The 19487-nt window shown below is 38.2% G+C and overlaps 1 protein-coding gene across 7 annotated transcripts in view; it reads right to left on the reverse strand.

Moving 5' to 3' along the window:
- Positions 1-8598: 8598 nt before the first annotated feature.
- Positions 8599-19487, reverse strand: part of FOXP1 (forkhead box P1) — a 419751-nt gene continuing 408862 nt past the window's right edge. For 5 of the 7 annotated variants that reach the window (XM_006900488.1, XM_006900489.1, XM_006900490.1 and 2 more), the window contains 2 exons: positions 14993-15159; positions 9534-9714 (listed from right to left, as the gene is read on the reverse strand). In XM_006900488.1, the coding sequence (XP_006900550.1) occupies positions 9570-9714; positions 14993-15159 (312 nt within the window). In that variant the 3' untranslated portion in view covers positions 9534-9569. Of the gene's footprint in view, positions 9715-14992; positions 15160-19487 lie in introns of all 7 variants that reach the window. The other 2 variants (XM_006900487.1, XM_006900493.1) reach the window with 2 other exon arrangements.

Consider the following 19487-nt stretch of genomic DNA (forward strand, 5'->3'; position numbering starts at 1 on the left):
TGAAACCACAGGTTTCATCACCAAAGTCCCCAACGGGTAAATTGTTATTAAAATTTTAGAACAGCAAAATTGAAAGAAACCTTTTTCATTATTTATTCAATGTTCTCAATTAACAGGGAGATGAAACTAAACAACAAAGAGATGGAGTAACTTGCCAAAACCACCCAGTTATGTTGAGGGCTGGGGTTGGTAACCTGGGATTTCAACTCTCTAAGCACCTTCATTTCAAAAACCTTGCTGGAAGGTGTCAATTTTTTAGGATGGCAGGATGCAACCACTGAAATGCTGTCATGCATGTCAGGTGGGCAGGCACGTGGGGAGAGAGCTATGCCATAATCTTGGTATCTTGTTTAGATTTGATGTGCTTTGTGGGCAGAAAAATCACTAGTGATCTGGCAGCTTCTAAATCGTTCAATGCAGTGGACTACTTTTTAAAGTGTGGTAAGCTCTGGATCAGACACAGAGTGCTCAGCCTTCCATGGCAGATTTTTTATCTCCTCATCTTCTCTAACGAGTTCTCAAGTAACAAACTGGACTTGAAAATACATTGCAAGTAAACATTTGAAACAGAGAAGCAAATTATCCTGAATATTTCACTCCCTGCTTCAAATCCACACTTGAAACTGCTAAGCCTCTATTCAGTAAGAATGCTTGAATCTCATTCCAAATCATAACACGGGTAAACTTACTGAAATATTTTTACAATTTTATTAGAGGTTTTAATTCACTGCTTTATCTATCTCTGCTAGACTGCAAAATAGCTTTAAATATTCAAGTGGTAATTAACGAATCTTTTATGTTGCAAATCAAGCATTTTCATCTGCACTGGTGAAATAGCAGGCTTTAAGAAATAATTGTTTCTACCAATTCTGCACTGTTGACGAGCATTAACCTTGTGTTTCAAAAACAGGTTTGCCCTCAGTGCTGAATGGGCTAATGCATACATGGTGGGTGAAGCCTGATCTTTGTAGAGGTTAGGATTTCTTAATGTGTTTCTTGCCAGGGACATTCTCCACTAGATGGAAAGTTTTTGAATGTGGAATTTTTGCTTGAGTGCAAAATAATAAAAAGCATGTGCATGTTAAAGAAGGATCAGCTTGATGGCAAATGAGTGTTGGCTTACATTAATATTTTATTACAGTAAAAACTTCTATTTAATAAATTTTCTGTAGACCTTTCTTCCTCTAGAATCTATCGTATTTTCCTAAGTGGCATACCAACTTAAAGTATGTATGAAACATCTGATTATGCTAAGTAAATAATGTGCACAAGCCATGTAAAATTCTACTTTTAATGTGTAGAAATGTAAACCCAGGGAAACACACACAGTGCCATATATTGAGGAAGGAGAAACATGTTAGCTTTTGGGGGGCTGAAATACCTGGTAAATATTATTCTATTAGAATAAATTTTTAAAATGGGGTGTTCTGTGGCAGAGAGTAAGAAAGCAAGGTCAAAAACTTGCAAGTGAGTTAAGAACCAGAAATTAAAGTGGGATTAAGGCCTTCAAGTAAAAAGAGTGTTGTCTTCACCTCCTTCTGTCACTAATAAGAAATGAGCCAATGTCATCAGCCCTAGACAACAGTCACAAAAGGACAGTCCTTGATTGGAAGGCATCCAGGCTACATTATTCTATGGCCCTAATTAATACTGGACTTGGTGACATTTATGTATTTAGAGCAATAAGCTAAACAGGAAACAATTTATGTCACCTAAAGCTTTTTAACAAATCGATTCAACTATTTGTAATTGCTTGTTTCACAAGATTAAAAGTGCTCAGGCCTGATCTTCGCCCACAGTTTTGTGGCCAACATGACCTGTGCTTCCGCTGGACGAAGAAAAGGAGCTGGTGAACAGCACTGACTTCCATCAAGTGATTTTTCTGGAATTTTAATGTACTTACAATTTATAGCCAATCAAATGTGGTTACCTAAATTGCTGTTGCTAGTAGGCAGTTTAACTGTCTTTATTAATTACAGTATAATTTAATGTTTGAGCACTGGCACTTGTGTTGGTCATTTTTATAGCAAGAACAGTTATCTGCCTTATGATGAACCATTTTAGCATTTTCAATGGAAATTTGCTAATATGATGAGTGATAAAAATGTCACATGGTGGTAAATAATGATTATTGCTTTGGCTGAAATTAATTCTTGAAAGGCTGGTTACCTTCAAATTAACATTATAACTTGAAGCTTGTCTTTCCCCTCCCTCACTGTATTCTCTTCCCCCTCACTTGTAGTTGAACAACATCAACAGTTACAAATGGAGAGGTACGTATTTTGGTGTTAAGCACTGGGTACCATTTTGTGAGAGTAGAAATCAAAACAGTTTTGTTTTTTTTAAAAAAATGTAATACTGTGTTAAAAGGTTGTATCTCATGATAATTTTCTAACTCAAATATTGTCCTACAGTTGAGTGTTTTTGTTCATAATTCAATTTCCCTCCAATGTGAATTCTGTCTTAAACCTTTTATCAGTTAATTCCTTAAATGAAAGCTTGACATGCAACTTCATTTTACCTAAAGAATACTTTTGATGCCACTAGAACAAAGATTAAAGATAAATTCCAATTACTACCTTATGCATAAATAAATACGTAATAGCACTAAAGGGAGAAAAACCCTAATAACTAAAGAAAAATTAGTTCTATTTTATCTTGTCTTTGGGTGAAGGGGGGAGTTGCTACTATCATGAAATGAACAGTTTGTGTCAATTTGAAATTACTGTAAGAATTTGTGCTCTCTACATAAAGGTTCCCCATTTTAAAAATAAAAAAAATTATTTTGGTTTGCCTTTTTATTTGAGTGACAAATGGAGATAAATTTCTAAGAGGATTCTTGCTTTAGAATAATTTCTGAAATAGTTAGAATTGTATTGTTCCACCTGCTAGCAATATTCTCCATATTTGGCTTTGGTCTTTCAGTTTATGAAGGGGGGAAAAAGCGAGTGTATATTTAATTTTACCAACTATATATGTTGTAAGAAGTATTTATATTTGAACTTCACATTTGAAAGAATTTCAATTAACCCTAATATTATATTCTTTTAAAAATTTTTAAAACTATATTCTTAGTAGCTAGATGGACATTAAGAGTTCAAATACTTTAATTATCTGACCAGAGGGTTCATACTGTGACATCGCTGTGAATGAAGATACCAGCTCACAACTTAATAGCAAAATCTGTATTATTAAAAAAAAGAAATCTACAACCAGGAAAGGATGAAATAGATGAATGGGACCTCCTAAGAATCAAATCCCTATGCACATCCAAAAGCTTCTCCAACAGGATAAAAAGGGAAGCCACAGACTGGGGGGAAAAAATTGGTAATGACATGTCTGATAAGGGACTTATAGGTAGAAGTTATAGAATACTTGAGTACCGTAACAAGATAAACAACCCAATTGAAAAATGGGCACAGGATATGCACAGACACTTCACTGAAGGAGACATTCAGATGGCGAACATATGCATGAAGAAATGTTCAAAATCCCTAGCTCTAAGAGAGATGCAAATCGAAACAACTGTTATCACCTCACCTCAGTAAGAATAGCAAAATTTAACAGAACAGTGAACAACAAATGCTGGCAAGGTTGTAGAGAACCTAGAACTCTTATTCACTGTTGGTGAGAGTGTAAAATGGTGCAAACACTATGGAAGGCAATATGGTGCTTTCTCAAAAAGTTTTAAGTAGAAATACCATTTGACCCAGCAATTCCACTACTGGGAATATACCCTAAAGAAACCAGAATTGCCATCCAAACAGATATATGCACACCCATGTTTACTGCTTTGTTCACAATAGCTAAGAGTTGGAAACAACCCAAGTGCCCATCAACAAACGAATGGGTAGAGAAGCTGTGGTATATTCACATAATGGAATATTATGCAGCACTGAAAAACAAAGAACTCATGAAATATTATACAAAATGGGTGACCATGGAGAACATTATGCTGAGTGAAATATCTCAGACACAAAAAGACAAATACTGTATAATGCCACTGACAGGGAGGCTGGGGGGAAAACTAAGAAAAGAGGTGATAAATAATGTACATGGCATTGAAACAGAAGAGGGAGAGAACTGTATAAAAGGAATATATGGTTAGGTATTATTGGTATGATGAGTCCAGAAAAAGAGCAGCATAGTAAAGTGATCTGGGGTAGGAGACTGTATAATAATGGAAGAATTTTTTTCCAAAGAAAAAAGCAAACTGTGAGGGGGCTGGAGGAAAATGTGAAACAATGAATGAATGGAAATATATCAATAAAAAAGAAAACTCATCTTACTAATTAAAAATAAAAATACCAAAAAGTAAAGTGGGGAGAGTGTGTATCTTTTCCCCAGAATGGATGGGTGTTTCACTGTATGAAAACTGCAAGGTTAAGTCATTTCTTCGTTGTGGTATGTACCCCGAATGACATACCTAAGTGTTCTATACTACCACTGTCTGACCACCAGCTGCTGCTTTCAATATCCTGCCAATTTAATTTTTATGGAAAGACAATGTCCCAATTCATTAATCTTTAGTATATATACAATATAGTTCAAAGGAAAACAAAAAAGAATTCTTCTATAGGCATACAATTAATAAAAATCTGAAAATCAGAATGGTTTTTATGGATTATTCAGATTCTACTTTTTCCCACCATTGAATATAGTTACCTAGGGTAATTTTGATAGAATATTTTTATAAAACCATTTGTTCTAATATGCAAAAAAGATTTCTTGATGAGAATATTATAGACAGTGCATGTTTTTTACATTAGCATTTTATTTGGATGACTAATCTTGCAGATGTGAAATTTGAATTATTCATGAAATTGCTTTCCTCTGAAACTTTAGTTTGCTCTTAATGCTAGTTATTAAACATTTTGTTTTTCTTCAAAAAATTTGATGAAGAAAAATAAGGATGTGCTTCCCTGTGAGAAAATGTGCAGGTTCTTCGGTTTTCACCCTTCTGGTTCTCTAAGTGGATACTCACACATTTAATTTCTGAGGCTAAAGGCCTCAGCCCTCTGTCTGGATAAGAGCTTTTAGTTAAGATTGATTTTAATTCTTTGTTGGAAGCAGCTGGTGATAAAGCAGATACATATGCCTCATATACAATTATCATCAGGTCAGAAGGGAAAAAGAAACTTAGGCTAAGGCGACTAATACTACCAGTGTAAGCCAGACTTTTCATTGCATTTGAGAATGCAATCATGTCAGTAATTAGTACCGACTATACAACATTTTTTTATTTTCTGTATCCACAGTTACGGAGTTACAGTTGACGTCAAAGAATTTCTTTGATGCCTTATCAAAACAAAAAGAAACAAAACAAAAACTCCTTGTTACTGGCAGCACATATACATGAAACACCATGCTCAATCAAGACTCTACCATTTTCATGAAGGCTTATGAGTGGTAGAGCTGTGTGAACCACATTTGGCCCCTAGGATGCCTTAAGAGTGTTGAAGCTGACTCTCAAGATAAAAAAGCAAAACTGGTTTTTAAAACATCCCATCAGAATGGTTTGCCATTACCCCGAAGGCATCCAGATTCCAAATGCTCCCAAGCACAATCTTTTTTGTGCCTCTCTGGAATGGAGCTCAGATAGAACATGAAGAGGAGAGATCTAATCTTTGTGTGTGTATGGTTTTTACTTTTTTTTTTTTTTTTGTAGGAGGTGGAAATGGCTAGTGATTTGCATCATATTTTAGGTGACATTCTTTACTAGGTTGGATAGAACGTAGAAATAATGTTAAGAGTTATCCCAAGGTGACAGGACTGGGTTAGTGTTCTGAAACCTTGAGATGTCCTTTCACAGCTGGTCAGGTGAAGCAGCTGTCTCCTCTTACATGACACACAGACCAGATCGATCTTCAATCCTCTTAGCACATCAAATGAATGGATCTGTATGGGATTGCTTTCTTAATGTACAGTTTAAATTTTTTTTTAAAAGTAACCAATTATCTGTTGTATCTTGACACTTCATATTCTTACATTTACCTTTTTCCTTAGTTTTCTAAGGAAATAATTCAACAGTTTTGACATTCCTGCCATTATTAATCCCTTTTTCACCGATACACTTTAAAAGTGTGACCCTGGAATTTCATCATGCAAAATACTTCAGTGCAGAAAACCTTTTTTTCTTGTTTTTAAATCTATAAACTTGTTCAAGATTGTACGGAAAGCAGGAGTAGGAATTTATCTTTTTTTAAAAAGCTTCACATACACATTTTCTCTCTTCTTCACACACATTCCCCCACACACACACCAAACAAACCTATACAAAATGATCTCATCAATGAAAACAGACTAAAATGTCAACTATGTTACAATTTAAAAAAATGTTAGGGAGTTTCTCTCTCCCATAAGTCAAGAAATGCCACCCAATAGTCTTAAAGCAATTAAAAGGAAGTAAAGTACATATGCAGCATATTCTGCAATTCTGTTACACACAGAATTTTTTTCCAAAGCTATTTTTTTAAAAGTAGCATTAATATAAAGCAGTTGCACAAAAAGCAAAAGTGTTTTGACAAACAAGTGTATGCATTTATTCCTTTTTAGGAACAGTATCTAAAAAAAGAACTGCCCTCTGCCCTCCCCCCAAAAAGACAAAGATCCACACAGACACATTGGGATATATGTACAACATAATAACCCCATCCTAAAGGAGCGACTGGAATGCCCGAGGGGATACAGAATAAGAATTGCAAAAATTAGAGTGAAATTTGCTTGCTGTAAAGCCCGAGAACTCTTTTCCTTCCTTCCTTTCTCTCTCTGTTGGTTCCTCTGCAAGGCTAAGACACCTGCAGATACAGAAAATCTAATTTTCTTCTTTTTTTCTGCTACAGTCTTTAGACTAAGCATGCAAGACATACGACTAAGTGGGACTGAATGAAATGTAATTTTTTTAAATTTTTAATCATTCCCAAAAGGTTTGAACTGAGGTATGCGTACTAACAGTTTCTCATGCTGTTACCTTTACTCATGTCTAGCTACACATGCTGAGAATGAACTAATCTACCAGATTTTTATCCTCTGTTGAATACCAAACTAACCAGCAACCACTCAGTTTAGAAGCACAGGGCCCCCTTCTGATGACCCTGGTGGGCTACTGCCTGCACATCATAAAGCTGCCTGGACAGTGGGCGGGGAGAGGAGGAGTCGTGAGTGACCACAGACTACCCTTTATACAGAAAAGAGACTGGAGCTTCAAAAGTAACTGATGAAGTAGTTTTTGTACCAAGCTTATGACTAGACAGGAGTGTTTCTTTTTTCTTTTTTTTAACAACAACAACAAAAAAAAAATGCTAACTATGGCCCAATCAGGAAAAAGGAAGGAAAGGGAAAAAATAGAAAGAAAAGCAAAATCTAGCAGCTATATGCCAAGACGAACTGAAATTAAGGCAGTGGTTACAGCACACTCCTTAGACATACGACACACTATCTTGCTAAAAAAACTTTTAATCTACAAACACTATTAGGTGACCTAGTTCAATTGTGGAAGCTTTTCTATTCTGAATTCTGTTTCCTTTAGAGGATTCCCTCATTTTTTTGGGGGGGGCACACACATTGATAGTATTCTTTGAGACAGGTCTCTCTTCCCTCTTTAACTCTTAATACTGTGTCCTATTTTTATCTTCAACATTCTAATAGTTACTCTTTCAAAGAATGCGTTTTGGTCTATGTAGAGGTACAGGGGGAAAATCAACAAGAAGAAAAAAAAAAGTAAGAACTTTGGTTCCATCCCCTACTTGGTTGTCTATGTTTACTCTGACGAAGGAGCTGTTCTCTGTCAAGGTAACAAGAGTCTACATCTTGTCACTTGTCTATAAATTCTTTCACCTCTTTTGATCAACAATAAGAGGTATTTGGCTTCATCAGATAAAGCATAAAACAGAACATAATATACCTTTGTGTAATATCTTTGGTAATTTTAGGGAAAAAGATACAAAGAATATAAATTAAGCTTCTAAGAAGCTTTCAAACTAAAACAAAAATGAAAGTTCCCAACCCTAGATAAATTAATGACAGGAACCTGGTCTAGAGGGAAGCACAATCCCTGGGGACAGAGGTGGTTTGTGCCGGTCCACAACCATCCCATTCTGAATACCACTGTTGATTTCCCAATAAGCCCAGGGCTGACATGAGCTGCAGCTCACTCAACGTCTTCTACTGTTAGCTTCTGATACAAATTGGTGTGACAATATTGCATAACAAACTTAATTGTGGTGTATAACCTGCACAACGGATATTAATACTTTAGCATAAACTCCTAAAACAAGTGCATTCTGGAATGGAATTTGCATTCAAACAGATTAAAGTCACCGAACAGGACAGAATGATATTTCAATTCAGTGCCACTGCAAGACAGAGCAAAGTTGCTCAGTAAAGTCAGCTTTTGGGCCATTTTGCAAACAAAATAATGTATACCAGTTACAAAAATAGTGAGCTGGCAGTGTCTCGTAACTTGGTTTTCCACAGGAGAGCCTTCCACAGCCACACTGTCAGTTTATTATAATAGTCTTTTTCCCTTGGTGCTGCCTAGGTTTCCTCATGTTAGTAACATGGTGTGGCCTTTATTAAGAATAATGGTTGCTGCAAACAACCCCTTACACCTCCCACTCAATACTGCTGCGGACTGAACCTGCACTGCCCCAGAGCGTGTCTCTTTTTTCTGTCAGTCATTCTCTTTCTGGCAGGACTTCACATCTGTGTGAGAGGATGTCATGAGTAGAGTGCAGCATTTGGGACCTTTTTGAAAAAGACCAAAACGGAATGTTTTCTGACTTTAGAGAAAACATAGTGATGTCTGAAGGAAAATGGAATGAGTGACAGAAAACTACAAACAAGAAATGACATTCAGCTTTGTATAATAAAAACACCTATTAACATTCATCACAAGGTACAGAAAACTTTAAGCCTCCAAGAGGCCATGGGCCCAAATGGAGGCCTGAGGTCAGAACTTAAAACAGTATAGTAGAAAGGGGAAAAAAAAAGGCAATACATTAAAAAGTTTGGGATAATTATTTTAACCCCTCCCCCGAATATACACACACAAAGGCCTTCCCCATCCCAATCCAACTGGAAGAAAAAAAAAAAAGAAAGAAGAAGTAAAGGCAGTGATAATCAACATGCAGTACTGTGCAAATATGTTGTCCATTGGAATCCTTAAATCCTGGGCAAAGGCTTGGTTTGTAGCGTGGCATACATGCTCATCCTAAGTCCCAGTGTCCACCATTAGCAGGATTGCAGTTCCAAGTCTGCTGCTAGAAGTGTATCAGTTTAACAAATTTACAACACTGATGTTGATTGTTAAGAGAGGAAAATCCCAAGTACCAAACAAGTCCATCCAATGCACAGAGTACAAATTCCTTTTTTTCAACAAAAAGTAGAAAAATCAAAAATACTCCCAAATGGGATTCTTGATGGCACTAAGAGTTAACACATTGCAGAGTTGTCAAAATGTAGTGAAAACCCTCCGACTGTACAATAAATGGAGAATTATTTCACTGTTAACTTTTGCCAGTTTTTGTGTTTGTCAATCTTAATTCTCGGTGGTCAGCCCATCCAGGCCTTCACTCCATGTCCTCATTTACTGGCTCGTCTTCATAATCTCTGTCATTGTCAAAATCTGGACTATGGTTGGCTGTTGTCACTAAGGATAGAGGCCCTTCAGCTTCCTCTGGATCCAGTGGCTCTTCTTTGACATGTACAGGATGCCTGGAAAAGCAAGCCAAAGGTCAGAACAGAATGGCCTGGCACAAAGCAAGCTTGGCTGGACAGCCGACAGCACAGTGCCCAATGCTACAGTCACCCGCCCCACCCAGCCGCTTAGCTTAACCTTAATTACAATTTTTGAAGAAGCTCCTCAGTCACACCAGCCACATTTCAGTTAACTAAGGACCACATATGATTAGTGGCTAATGTCCTGGAGAGGACAAAGACAGTATCCCTGCAGAAAGTTCTACTGTGCAGCACTGCTGCCAAAGAACTTAACATCTTCAGAAGGCCAAACCTCTGGTCAGAGTGGGCCTCTCCCACATATAGGTATTATAGGCAGCTGACTGTGCAGGTGAAATGCCTAGGTCTGGCTCCATAGTTCTAACAAGCTTCACACTTGTCATTTGCGGTGGACAGATCCAAACCTTCAAACAAGAATCAGGGCTGCAATAGTGGTTGTGGGGGCCACTGGGTAAAGGAGGCTGGGCTAATCATGGCTTGTTGTGTGTTCTGCTTAGCTAGTTAACATGCAGAACATGTCAAAGAACTCTCCAGAGGACGACCCCAAGCGAGGTTCTATCATTAATCAACTTCAAGCAAACACAGCAAAGAGACACCATGATACATGCTTGAAACTCCAAATTAATGCATATTTTTACAAACTGTCAATAAGGCAAGAAAAGCCCTGCCAGAAAACACAAACTGAAAGGAAAAGGCACGCTCTACACAACAATACGATAAGAAAGTAGAGCCCAATCAGAATAATAACGCTGACAGCTGTAAACATGGCCAAACATGAGGCCCGGTTGGCAGTGGCCGCCTGGCTGTGTGGGGCTGTGATGAGATGTGCCAGCCTGCTCATTATGGATCAGCACATGGTTCATAGGGAGGGGATGTGACGATCACACAAACCTGCTCAGATAACAATTGAGAAAGGTTGTTCGTAAATCGTATTTACAACCAGTCCTTTGCAAATACAAATTACTTTTTGTCGCAAGGCTTTTGATATGTAAAAGAACTACTCACTTTCAAAACTAAAAGGGAAAAATAACATCACCGGGACAGGCTGCAAAAAGGAGGTAAGGGTTTTTTAATAGGCACCATCAGAATTAGTAATAAGAGTAGGACTTGGGATGACTGGCTTCCTAAATGGTACTGTATGAAAACTTCAAAGGTCACTTGAGCAATTTCAGAGGAGAGCTTTGCAAGGCCCTAGAAGATGGAGCCTTCAGAAACCCAACTGATTAAGATTACCAGTTTACAGAGAGTTTGGATGATAGCTATTAGGAAAAATAGCTTTTCTGGGGGGAAAAGAAAATCATGTTCATATCCCTTTAAAAAAAATTTGCAAAATGGAATAAGGCAAGTTGCATCCCATGCATCTACATGTGGTTCTCCATTTAACTGCTTTGGAGTTTTAACAGCCCAGGTGATCTAGGTTTTTATAGTAAGGCCTAGGCCTGGCTACATCATCTGTGACTCCTAGTTTAAACTTCAGCAGAGCATTAAGGCAAAGGTAGGCTCTCCTCAACACACGCTGCCTGTTATGAAGCCAGCCACAGTAGACACTTCTCTTCTTCAGAGAACTAGGTATACTGATTACTGTTCAAAGAAGGCAAAACCAAATCATTGCGGCAACTCCAGTCAAGGGCTGGTTTCTTTCCGCCCAGCCCCTTCAATCTGGAGTCATGTTCTTATACACTGTGAGCACAGCAGGAATGGTGTCAGCTACTGCAGTCACTATTTCATATAACAACCTCACAATGAAAATTTTTATGGTTACATGACATTCCAACGCATTGATTTAAGTTGTTGTTGTCAGGTACCACTGATTCTGCTCTGCCTCAAAGCAACCTTATGCACAACAGTGTAACACAAGCCAGCCCTAACTCTACCCAGTACTGCTGTGCCTGAGCCCAGGCTGCAGCCACTGTGCTTGTCCCTCAGTATTCTGTGGTGGTCACCGCACTCGCCTTGTTAATAATGTGATACAGGGGCTGTTTATACCCATTAATCTTTTTTCTTCTATTGATTAACCTTCCTTGGACAAATTTCTTAAAGTGGAATTATTTCAGCAAAGGCCAAAACATCTTCATGGTTGTTAGGATCCACTGTGCTATTAATTCACAAAGGGCATTATCAATTTAGATTCACCTTTATTAACACAAAATACTGTAAAATGTTTGACTGTTAAGAGATGTTAACCTAAACTCAGGTTGATTTAAATTTAATTTTCTGGATTACTGAAAAGAGTAAATGTGTGTTTCCCATTCAGATTTTCACACTGAGAATGAGAACTATTTCAAAACTATTCTATTATTAACAGCATTCTATTATTGATGGTCATTGGATAGGATTTTGTCTCCATATACTGCATTTAAGATGTAGTCTGCTAACACTTTGCTACTCTGATTTCTTGGTAACTATAAGACATAATTCTTTTTAGGTTAACAAACCTGAATTTGATGGATTAAGACTAGAGCTGGGGGAATACTACAAGAAATTGAGTAGTCTTACTTAAGTTCTGCCAATCTCTAGAAAGTTCCTGATAAAATATAGTACACAATACTAAAGAATATTTTGTTTTTCCTCTTAAACTTGTAGATAAAATTCATTAAAATGGCTTACTAGGTGAAGGATACAAGTTATGCTCTGTAACACCTGTTGGCTTGATCTAGTACTTGATGAAAACTGAGGCATCTGAAACATGAGGTGACTAGATCCTACAATACAACCAAGTTAGGTACTAAAGCTTTGGAAAACTCCAGAAAAACTGAAATCTAACTTTCAATTGACCCCACACATACACACCCTTGCCCCAGAACAGGGCAAAGGTTGTACAGGCATGAAGTGAGTGCTTCATGAATACAAGAACAAGGATTTCCATGCCAAAAAATTTCATAGAAGATGCAAAGTATGTGAGGAACAATGCTTCATGCACTCCCACTGAGGCTCTGAGACACTGCGGACCACCAGCCCCTTCTTTCTCTTTAGCTTCTACTTCCGAAAGGGCTGCCAAAGAATAATTCTGTGAAACCATACTTGCCCTTCTCCTTACATCTGAGTAATTCCTTTGTTTACCCACGCTGGGAACACAAGTTTTTAAATAAAGCTGACTGGTGTTTAAAGGCATTGTGTTCTGGGGGGTGCACACAGCATGGAGTATTTTGTTTTGTAGCTCCTTTAGTTCCTATCAGGATCAAATGCCTCAGAGCCATAATTATGCGACTACTTTCTACTGTTTCCAAAGAGAAACTGAAATGTAGTGGTATTTAAGTATCACAAAAAAGCCTAAGAACTAAGAGTTCTGGTTCAACACCATATATTAGCTGGCCTGCTTTACTAACAAGGTCCTTTAAACCTAGCCATAAAGTTTAAGGCTTGATTTATTCCAATAGACTGAAACAGTTAAAAAGAAAAAAAAAATACATCATAGAAGGGTAATATATATTGAACAAGAATGAAAACCAGGTCATTACAGTATTTGCTTAATGGAAGTATGGGGTTAGTAACAGTTTCTGATCCTGATAGCAGGCATAGGAGATCTGCTATTAACACATAATTACATTCTGCAAACACAGTAAACTTGCGAGATTTGAGAAACATACTGTCTGCCATTCTGACATCTTCATATAGGGTTTCCACAGAAAAAAGAAAGCAGCAGAAATCAATGTTTTAGTAATAAGTCCGATGAGTGCTCCTGGATATTTTTCTTTATTATTGGGGTTAATTAAAAATTGTTAACAACTAATTCAGACTGGCTTTATTTTATACTGCAGAATTAGCATTACTCTAAAACTGTTGTCTGCAAGCTTTGTATCCTAACATCTTTTTTTCTATTTAAATGATTTTCTGGACTAAAGGATAGGACTATACATCAACTAAACCTCTGAGTTCTTACAGGTTATGAGAAATATTATCTCTTCCATTCAATAATTTCAGATATTTTGCTCTAATGAGTATTTCTTCAAGTAGCTTATATGCCAATTTATATTTGCTTTGAACTTCCTCAGTATCTGAGTAAATACTTCTGCCCTCACAATGATATAAAGATGAATGCGAGTGTTAAAACAATAAAGTCAGGAACACCAGGTTGCATTAGAAATTATGAAAGAGAGTAGCATCAGTGTAAAAGATAAACACATTCTTAAAATGTGAAGTAAATCCTGAGGGATTGCTCATCTAAAATAAAAATTATTTCTATCTTTAAAAATCCTTTTCAAAGCACTTTGGGCATGAATTTCAAATGCTAGAAAATAAAATTCCAGATCCCTCAAGTCCTCCAATTTATGTTGGAAGAGACATTATTTCTGGTGGTGGTTGTCATTAGATGCCAATTCCTTCTGTTTCTAATTGCTACAGGTCATATTTTCCATTCCTATTCCTCAAATTATCTAAAAAGAAGATACTGGTCAGTAACTTGGAAAAAACATGTAGATATGGGACTTGTTGGAGGAGCTGCCAATATTATAAACACATAATTGGTTTATTCCCTACAAGTGGGCAAGAGTTTCAAGGAAATGTCCAAATAGGCGGGCTATGTCATTCCACAGTGTGCTCTGCAAATCCAGTCATTTGAGATAGATAATGCCCCTCCTTTTCTCTTTTCCTGGGAAGAATGGGGTTGCTTGCATCCACACTGGTTCCCATTCATCATTCACTTGTGGGAGGATTCTAGTCACTGCCCTTTCCTTAAATGTGCAGCACCAGACCATTCACATTCAGTTTGGGCAGCCGTAGCCAGACCCTTCATTCAGTTATATGTGTGCTCATTATCCTGCCGTCTGCTGCTATAATGCTCCTATTAATTTTCCTTTTGATATTTTAAGAGCAATCTATAAATCACGCTGCCTTTCTTTTGTGCCATCATTAATGCTTGGTAATAATGCTGCAGCGCCACATTACCAACGAAGCTTAACCCACAACCCAACCAAGTAAACAAGCTTCCTCTCCTCCTGGGCAGCTCAGGAAGCCTCAGAGTTGAAACAAATGAAGACTTTCTCACAGAAATGTAAACTAATTTTAGAAGTAAAAAGGATGGGCTGAGATGCAAGGGAGAGAATGTAAACACATTTCCCATCTGATTGATGTGTATGTGGCTTTTACAGGGAAACTTAGTAAATAGTTCTTTTGTACTCATTTCCAGGAGCACAACTTCTACCTGGCTGTAGTAAATCAGAAATTTTCCAAAAAGGTGTAAAAACTGCCAGCAAAGGCCTTGTGTGCACATCAAACAGAGTGGGTCCAGAAGCAGAGTTCTTTGGGACAGTACACTCACATGGCTTGCATAGGGGATCGGCCCGGACTGCTATCACTCTCGTTGCTGTTGGTATGCTCCACTGCGCCGTTCAGCTCTTCCCGGATGGCACTGGCTAAGTTGCCCAGAGTGGGATTTCCCATGGAAGAAGTAGTGTATAGAGGTATACTATTCTCAGCCATTGAAGCCTGCCATCGATCAAAAGAAAATTTATGAAGACACACATTAAGTAAGCATAGACAGCAAAGTTACTCTTCATGGTAAATACACTATTTTCCAGGTCTAGTTGGTAGTGTGGCATATACAAGTGTGCACTGACTGTACAAGACTTAGCATTAAGAGCAAGCTTGCTGTACTGGTTCCCAAGCTTGGCTGCGAAGAGCTGGCTGAGGAAATCAAGGCATTAAAATGAGGAAGGTTGTAATGTGTCCTTGCTGGGGAGTCACATGGCTTAGAAGAAGCTTATCTAATAAGAAGTTGGTGTCTGCTGTCTTTTTTTCCAAGAGGAACCGAATATTTCCAGATCATAGTGAAATATAATGGGATTTTCATTTCTTTATCCATTTTGATGACTCTACTATTGGATATTAGAGATTTGATCAAATTATTTTGGCTGCCCACCTCAAACTTATGAGAACTTCCATAAACATTTACCTCTTAGATCCTATAGAAAAAGAAGTGATTATAGAATCAGAATTAAGTTTTATCTTTCCTTCCTCATTTCCGTTTTCATAGGTTTTGAATCTGTTTAGTGTAGTCTGAGATAACTGGTGGAAGGTAGATTGACATGCAGTATTTCAGGTGAGACCAATCTCCTGGAATTTCAGGACTAAAGATGGGAAAAAACCCACCTTGACAAAAAAAGAAAGTCTAAACCTTATTTCTTTTTGTCTTTCAGTATATCCATATGAAGGGTGACAAAGTCTCTGAAAATGGTGTGGGAAGGCAAAATAGGGTTCTATGGTGGAGTGTTTTCATTCCTGATCGACTGTGCATGAATAAATCCCCATCTACTCTGAAATGCACAAAACACATACACCACTAGCTTCAAAGAGACATATTTGTTTCATTTGGGTAGCAATTATGACCCAGTGTCTTTCTATTTTATTAAAGAGGACAGACTTTCAAAAACTGGAAACTGTAATTAGTCCAAGATTCATCAAAACTGTCTGTCCTTTTGCAGACTACACTCTGCCTGGTTTTCTACCCTAATGAGAAAATGTGCAATCACAAGACAATCTGGAGTGGCGACTTCAGTTGGCCAGTCATACAAGAGCCTAACATATTTCAGAAACCCTGGCTCTGAAGAAAAAAATAAGAGCCAAAAATTAAGACAGAAAGGTGGCAAAGCTAGGCTGGAGGATCCTCCTCCTCACAGCAGCTACAGACTCACTCACAGCACAATCTGAAGCCAGGATGCCTTCCAGATACAAGCTCTGTGTTGCAAGACCTACGAAGAGTCGCCTACACTACACTGGGTCATGCACTATTTCTAAGTCAGGCCCCTCCCTGGTCTACCTTTCCTCCCTTTGTGAATTTGTATACTGACTTTATTTTAAAAAGTGGGAGAAAAATTTAATTTCTAAAAGTAGTAATTTTGATGAACAGCAATTCTGATTCTAATGAGCATCCATTACCTTCCCAATTTGTTAAATAATATGCATTAAGTGCTCCCCCCAGTATTTTCTAATTGCAGTCAAACCTTATTATGTCTCTATTTTCGCAGAGCAAGGAATGGAAGCAGATGCCAGAATTCTTTTCTTTGTAAATTGCAGCTGGACAAGCTCCTTAACTGCTTGTATGTCAGAAAGTACAGTGATCACACCCTTCTTGTGATGGAAGCTCCTCTAGGATGATCATCCATGCCTCCACCCCTGGAACAGTATAAAGAGGTCACCTCCCACCAGATCATTTTACTGTTACAGAGTTAGAACGTGGGCAGAAATGCAACTATCTCTAAGTCAAAAGCAAGATGGGAGCTCAACAACAAAAACCTTGAGAAGTAATGACAAAAATGGAATAAGTTTAAAAATGTATCCCTCTAAACATGCTTGATTGCTAATTGAAAGCTACAAAGTGAATTTCACCTGCAGGTAAAGCAGCCACACCAGGGTGAACTGGTGACGGCCTACCTTTCTTGAATGACTGCTTCCCTTGGTTGTCAAAGTGTTCTTTCTCGGTCAAAATTACTTCTTATAGCTACAGATTCTCAAAATACAACCCATGGCTCTCCAGTCAGTGAAGAAATGACTCTAGGAGGCAAGCCCCCAGGGAACTCTGGTGGCTAAGTGGTAAGGAGTTGTGATGTCAATCAAAAGGCAGGTGTGGTTCAAATTCACCAGTTGCTCTCCAGGAAAAGATGGATCCCCTCCCATGGGATGTACAGCCTCTGAAAGCCAGCTGGAGGGAATAGATTCCAAGCACACACAGCAACAATAACAAGGAAGAATCCACATTGATCTGTAGAGACTGAAAATAAGGAAAAGGCTGGGGAGAAGTTCTACGCCGGGCTACCATGAGTTTAAAAAGACTCATGCCAATCGTTTTGGCTTCTTAGTTCTAAACTGTAAACTAAGAAAAAGCAGATCCAAGACGCTGCTCTGCAATCCCAGAGGTACACGGTTCAAATCCACCAGATGCCCTGCTGGAGAAGGAGGGGGCAATCTCCTCCTGTACCAATCAGATCTGATTTGACAATACACATAAAAATAATACAATAAAAATTTAAAAAAAAAAAGAAAAAGCAGATCATGCTTTCTGTTTTCAAGTCTGATTCTTTGGTCTTATATTAATAACCAGAAATCAGCTGCCAGTCAATTCCAGCTTCTCGTCAACTGCATACGCCTAATAAAATGTTTGGTGTTTTGTCTTCTGCTCCCCCTTCCTTTTTGTCAGCTGATGTTCACTTAGAAGCAGCTGGATTAACAATTTTGGTAATGGCTTTCATTACATAAATGGTCCTCTGCACAGCAGGACCGTTTTCAATCTATATGCGGAATAGATCATTCGGGAGGCTGGAGTTTATGAGTAGGAATGTGGCATCAGGATGAAAGGAAGATTCATCAACAACCTGCGTTATGCAGATGACACAACCTTGTTTGCTGAAACTGAAGAGGACCTGAAGCACTTGCAGCAGAAGGTCAAGGACTGTAGTCTTCAATATGAACTTGAAGCTCCACATCAAGAAAACAAAGATTCTCATCCCTGGGCCAATTGGTAGCTTCATGATGGACGGAGAAGAGATTGAGATTGTCAATAACTTCAGCTTGCTTGTTTCCACAGTCAGCACTCTTGGCACCAGCAGCCAGAAATTTAAAAGATGAATTATATTAGAAAAGTCTGCTGTCAGGGAGTTCTCTAGAATACTAAAGAATAATGACATCAGTCTGGAGACTAAGGTGCAACTGATCCAAGCCATGGTCTTTGAAATTACCTGCTATGCACTGAGACCTGGACAATAAGTGAAGATGACAGAAGAAGGATTGATACCTTAGAGTTGTGGTGCTGGAAAAGAGTATTGAACATACCATGGACTGCCAGAAGAACAAACAGGTCTCCTGGAAAGGGTGAAAGCAGGCTACTCCCTTGAGGCAAGGACTTTGAGGCTCCATCTTATATACTTTGGGCATGTGGCCAGGAGGGACCAATCTTTGGAGAGGTATATCACGCTTGGAAGGATAGAGGAACAGCACAGGAGAGGAAGACACAGGATGAGACAGATTGACTCAATGACTGGAGCAATGGTATCATGTCTGTTGGAGATGATGAGATTGGCTCAGGATAGGGCAGTGTTCAGAGCTAAATGCACATAGGGTCGCTTTGAGTCGCAGGTAACTTGATGGCACATAACAACAACATGCACAGCAGAAGACATCCTATTAAATGGCCCCTGGTCATGCCCACCTGAAAAAAAGGTGCTTAAGTGATGGTGCTGAGTCCTGCTGTTCCTGGAGCACCAATCACGCCAATATCCTCCAGGAAGGCAGTCTATAAATAGATGCTTTACTGTTATCCCTAGTTAATTCACTTCTTCAGAGCACAATGCAATCTGTCCCAAGTCCTATGTTTTATTTCTGTAGTGGATTCTGCTGTCTTATTTTATACATTGTATGTCATCCGTTATGTTCCTCTAGTCTTTTTTTAAAGAGATTGTTCCACTATTTTTTTACTTGCCCTGAAAAATGGAAATGGATGCCTGTGAAAAAGGACAGCCTGCCAGTAGAATCTTTACTTAATTTGTACAAAAGCAAACTATCTTACACCGCCCCCTGATCAAGGGTCCAAACTCAAAAGGGGAGAGGGAGGAATTGTCACTTCAAGATTAGGGACTGATATTTTTTTTTTTACTGTCATAAAATGTTCTTGGGGAAATTGCTAGATTTTGGGCTCTCCATGGAAATGAATAAAGAAGAGAGAAAACACCAAAAACAAATTAAGAGATAATAAAACTCACTAACTGAAATTAGTCATGTAACTAAGACAATCAGAGGACACAGGATCATTTTTTCTCCTTTTC

The sequence above is a fragment of the Elephantulus edwardii genome, unplaced genomic scaffold (assembly GCF_000299155.1).
Source record: "Elephantulus edwardii isolate Elephantulus edwardi_28Jun2011 unplaced genomic scaffold, EleEdw1.0 scaffold00285, whole genome shotgun sequence".
Taxonomy (NCBI): domain Eukaryota; kingdom Metazoa; phylum Chordata; class Mammalia; order Macroscelidea; family Macroscelididae; genus Elephantulus; species Elephantulus edwardii.